The 5,360-nt window shown below is 45.8% G+C and overlaps 1 protein-coding gene across 1 annotated transcript in view; it reads left to right on the top strand.

The window, feature by feature from the left end:
• Positions 1 to 4,073: 4,073 nt before the first annotated feature.
• Positions 4,074 to 5,360, top strand: part of Lman1 (lectin, mannose binding 1) — a 21,649-nt gene continuing 20,362 nt past the window's right edge. Inside the window, exon 1 of the mRNA XM_021150614.2 lies at positions 4,074 to 4,333. Coding sequence (XP_021006273.1) covers positions 4,096 to 4,333 — 238 coding nt within the window. The 5' untranslated portion in view covers positions 4,074 to 4,095. The remainder of the gene's footprint in view (positions 4,334 to 5,360) is intronic.

Here is a 5,360-nt window from a genome sequence, read left to right as displayed (position 1 = left end):
CCAGGTTATGCTTAGTCTCTTGGTAATGGGGGCAGAGAAGGAGAAAAGGCCACACTACAGAGCTGGGGATGAGACAGGGAGACTGGGTTTGGAGGAGACAACGAAGATCTGATGATCACCTAACTGCTTCACTGGAAAGCTTGCTTGGTCAATGGGTTTCTGGGGAATGCCCACTGGAATTGGTGGCTAAGACAAAGGGATGGTGTGGTGAGGAAGTATATAGGAAAAGATCTGAGTAATTCACTGGAGATGGGGACAGAAGGGAAGGGGAGGCCACAGCAAGGAATCTGCTGCAGAACTGGGGATGAGACTGGAGAATTGGATTTGGAGGAGGACAGTGAAGGTCTGAAGATAGCCTACCAAATTCCCATCCAATAGGAGGGAACTTATGCCCAGTAGTGTCAACTGATGTGTGGCTCATGTGGTTATAGGCACTATAGCAAAACATATCTATGACAGTTTCCTAAGACAGTTTACCTCCTAACTAGATTCTAAATGGTTATTCTCTTTTTCCAAATACTTATTCATATACACACAGATAAGTGTGGTTCTAACCCCTCATCAAAGTTGGAGACTATGACCATAGAAATTCATAATGTCAAATAGTCCATATGGATATGTCATCAAATCCTTAATGGTCAAAATGTAAATAAAACCAGACTGTGGGGTACCCAATCCCAAGTGATACATCTACAATGCAACCATTACACCCAAGGCTCAGGTGATACTGCAGAAGAGGTGTTACAAAGACACAGAGGACTAGGATGTCTGCTGTGAGATTACAAAGTGGTTGCCTAAACCAGACCTGCATAATGACACCCTCAGGTCACATCCCAATGCAAGTGGGGAAACCTCACATGGCCCCAACCCTAGATGAAGAGCTATGGCTCCCTTCTGAGAAAGGGAGAGTCATCCTTCTTCAGCATTGACCCATGTGATAAGTTATCCCATCCTAAACAGTCAGCTCTAAATAAGTATGCACATGGGCAACACTTGATGGACTCACCAGGGTACACACACACACATACACAGTGGTCAGTGGTTTAAGGGAAGAACACACGTAGTGTTAGAGAGGTGAAGGATGTAAATACAGTACTCATGTATAAAACGTATTTTTCAAAAGGAGCTTAAATAAAAGTGCCAAGAATAGCCTATGCAGCTGGGCGTGGTGGTGCACGCCTTTAGTCCCCAGCAGAGGCAGGTGGATTTCTGAGTTCGAGGCCAGTCTGGTCTACAAAGTGAGTTCCAGAGGGCTATACAGAGAAACCCTGTCTTGAAAAAAATAGCCTATGCAATGCTGAAGAGTCCACTGGAGGAGTTACAGGACCAGACACCACACTCTTGTGTAACACTCTGCCCTTAAGATGTAATCGTTGGCCCAGCAATAAGCAAACTGACCGTGGAACCAGAGTCCAAAATACACTCATATGTGCCTGTCACCTGGAGTTGACAGCAACCACACTGAAGACCAGTGAGGAAAGGAAGGTACATCTTTATAAATGTCACTGAGCCAACTGAATATGCATGTAGAAAAAATGCACATCTTCATGGGAAATCAATTTATAAAGCATGAATGCAGGTTAGAGCTGTAATACTTGCAGGAGAAAATATCTCTGTGATCTCAGAATAAGCAAAGACTTCCAGACAGAATATAGAGAACCCTGACTAATTACAGGAGGGTGTGTGTGTGTGTGTGCCAAAGTCATGTGGATTAAATTATAAATGTTTACTGGACAAAAGGACAAGAGTTAAGAAAATGATCTGGAGTCAACAGGTAGCCAAAGAGTGACATCCAAAATAGAGAACTTGTGGAGGTGAGTCAGACAAAGCCAGAATCTTGGGTTTTAGGAGGCTTTCGGTAGGAATTTCAGTTAAGTATGAATAATTTGCAAAAACATGGTGGCTTTCCTGTCTCAGCAACTCTGCTTCTGCAGATGTGCAAAACGGAAATGTGTTCCTTTGCTTTCCCCCTTCTAAAACTGAATACTGATTACAGAAAGATACGTTTGCTTTGGGCAAGTCAACAGGTAGAGTTCTTAGGACCTAGATTCGTTCTGTAAACATGACATTTAAGGACATTAAAAATAAAACAGCCGTATAGCACGTAACTTGTGCTTCCGTTCTTGAAAGGCATAAATTGTGACTTACATTTCTCTTTAGTTTTTAGACTTTTTTATCCTCTTTTGTATGTAGGAGCATTTTGTCTGCATGTTTCTAGGATGTATGTGCCTGGCTTCCCCAGAGGCCAGAAGAGATCATAGGATCTCCTGGAACTGAAGTCACCAATGGTTGTGAGTTGCCTTGTTGGGGTTGGGGCTCTGCAGAAGCAACAAGTGCTCTAAACCTCTGAGCTATGGCTTCAGCCCAACTTGCATTTCTTGTACTTGGAATTCAGGTCTCTCAGAGGTTGAAGCCATTAACAATACACTTGAAATATTCTTTGTATTTATTGCCTTAGATGGAGTCTTCATAGTGAGGACTTTAGTAACAGAATTCTTGGACTTAAAACCCATCACTGTTTTTCTGTGTGGCACTGGGCAAATTATTTGACTGCTTTGCACGTTCATTTCTTCATTCTAAAATGACAATGCTCACAGCATGTTAGATATCAAAGGCTTGGTGAGCTTCTGTCACACCGTAAGGACTCAGTCTTTGTCAGCTCTTACTAACTTTCTGTTTGCGTAATAGCTGAAGGCTACTGTGCAAATCTGAGCTATGGTTTCTAGAGATTAGAAGAGGGAGAGGATGTGGAATTACGATCCCAGAGCAGCCAGGGCGATGACCCCCACAATCCAAGGATGCACAGCTGTGGATGTTTGTTACTTTCATGCCTCAGAGAGGACAAAAGAACATATTTCTCCAGTAGATGAGAACTGTACTTCCGCTGAAATCAGGAGGAAACCTTATATGTGGCTACGTTCAGTGTGATGGTTTTACTTGTGCTCTAGAAAGAGATTTACTAGTAATGGCTAGGGAGTCTGGAGAGGAGAAACTGGGAGGTGGAAAAAAAATACAAGCAATCACACAGCCCTATGGACAGTGTTCGGCTGACAGCCCAGACAAACTAGAATTGTGTGAAAAATGAAACAAATCATTTTGTGGTTTTTCAAGTTTATTTTAGTCATCGTTAAACAAAACTGGGTGACCATGAATATGCTAACAATACAGGTGTTATGAAAATTTGAGGACCTGGGTTTAACCCCAAGAACAGAATACACATAATTATGGAAGGAGAGAACCTACCCCATAAAGTTGTCCTCTGACCTCCACATGTGTTCTGTAGCAAGTGATGAGTACACACACACACACACACAAAATAATAAAAATAAAATAAAACGCAACCCATTCATCGACTCTGTCCATAGCATAGAATCTTGCAACAAAACTACCGAGTTTTATTTGTGTGCATTGTGCCATGGTTTCAAGTAGACAGCCTTCGAAATTCCTTTTTGAGAAGTAAAGTTGATTTGGCACAAACCTATTAATTCGACCACCTAAAAGGTCGTGGGGCTCTTTTGAGATGCTCTCCGAGAGCTGAGACTCTCGGTGGGGTAATCATTTCTGGAAAGTTCACAAGACAAAAGCCAGCCACTGAATAGTAGATGCCTTTATTTATTAGTTTATTATGGGCTGGCTCCACAAGTCTTAGGGCTTCCAAGGTTTTCTAAGTCACAGAAGATAGTCTGCTACTCTGGAACTTGAAATACTTGGTAGTAGGAAAAAATGGTAATCACCTTCCTCCAAAGGCACTACAGAGCAGGACACACAGCACCTCTACTATACCGAGTCTCCATCCTTGACCCCGTCCACGCCCCTGTCCCCGCCTCTGTCCCCTGTCCCTGCCCCGGACCCCAGACTGCTGGAGTTGTGAGCTCTTAGGCCAGCTCCGCCTCCCAGTCTTGCTCCACCCCTCCTGTAGCCCCGCCCACAGATGCTCACAGTCCTAGTGGCCCCCAGTAGCGAGAAGGCCAGGGGCGGGGCTCATCCCTGGCCCGCGGGTCTCTCGGGCTCCACCAATCAGTGAGCGCCCTGTTGGCCATCCGCGGCTCCAGAGCCCCTCCCTCTCCCGCCGGCCTCTGCGTCCCAGAATCCAAGATGGCGGTGTCCAGGCGGAGGGGTCCCCAGGCTGGAGCGCGGTCGTTCTTCTGCGCCCTGTTGCTGTCTTTCAGCCAATTCATCGGGAGCGACGGCACGGGAGGCGACCCTGCGGCTCCCGGCGCCGCGGGCACCCAGGCCGAATTGCCACACCGCCGTTTCGAGTACAAATACAGCTTTAAGGGGCCGCATCTGGTGCAGAGCGATGGGACCGTGCCCTTTTGGGCCCACGCGGGGAGTAAGCCGGGGCTGGGGCGAGGGGCGGGTTCCCTCCTTGCCTTCCGTCTCCTCGGTCTGTCTCCCCAGTGCCCTGCAGTGCCGAGGGTCAGCTCCAGCCGTGCATGCCACATGCACTGGGGCAGGACTCCCCAGGCAGCCCCAACTCCCGGTCCCCCTAACCGGCAGGTTCCCCGCGTGTTCCTGAGTCTTCCCACGCAGCTTGTCCACCCACTTCCAGTCTTCCCTTCTTTAATCTCATCAGTACTTTCTGTCTGATTCCGAGGTGTTCTGTTACTTTCAGCAAGTCCTTGCACTCAAACCAGCTTCTGCGTGTCGTGTTACCTTACACCCTAATGCCACGTCTCATGGGTACACTTTCCGTGGCCATAGCAATCTGAGACCAGTTCCAACAGCCTCCTGCTTGCTTGTTTTAGGGAGTTAGCAATGATCAGGTTTGTACCTAATTTCCCGAATGCTCCAAGCTAGCATAGAATGTTAAGAGTGATTTTTAAGGTCTTTGGACGTTATTCTTTAAATGTTGGGGTTACCCCATAGAATTGCCTCTCAGTGGCAGCGTGTGTCGTCTTTGATCTTTACACTGTAAACTTTATATTAGTGTCTCTATATGGTTAGTGCACGAGATACATCTTTTGTATTGATTGTTTCTGAATGTGGGCTAAGGATAGACTCATATCCTCTCTTTTAAGACTTAGAAAAAAAAATGAGATCATTTCTGCTTCAAGTTTTGTTTACTCTGACATAGATGACAGAACGATGGCTGAGCCCTGCCCTGCCCTGCCCTGGTGAGAAGAAACTGCATCTGCACTTTTTAGTGCTGGTGTGTCACTGCTAACCAAAGATTATCAGTAGCACTTGATAATCTTCAGGGGCCATCAGATACATCCATTATAGCAAATAGTAAATACCGTCTATTTTTGTGTGTAACTGAGGGTGCGTTTATAGAAGGCTTCCCTTTATCATCTGACATTGCCCTGTGACTGAAACAAAATGCTTCATGTCTAGAAAGTAATGGCAAAAAAAAAAAA

The sequence above is a fragment of the Mus caroli genome, chromosome 18 (assembly GCF_900094665.2).
Source record: "Mus caroli chromosome 18, CAROLI_EIJ_v1.1, whole genome shotgun sequence".
Taxonomy (NCBI): Eukaryota; Metazoa; Chordata; class Mammalia; order Rodentia; family Muridae; genus Mus; species Mus caroli.
The sequence above is the reverse complement of the archived record's forward strand: the minus strand, read 5'-3'. Positions and strand labels throughout refer to the sequence as shown.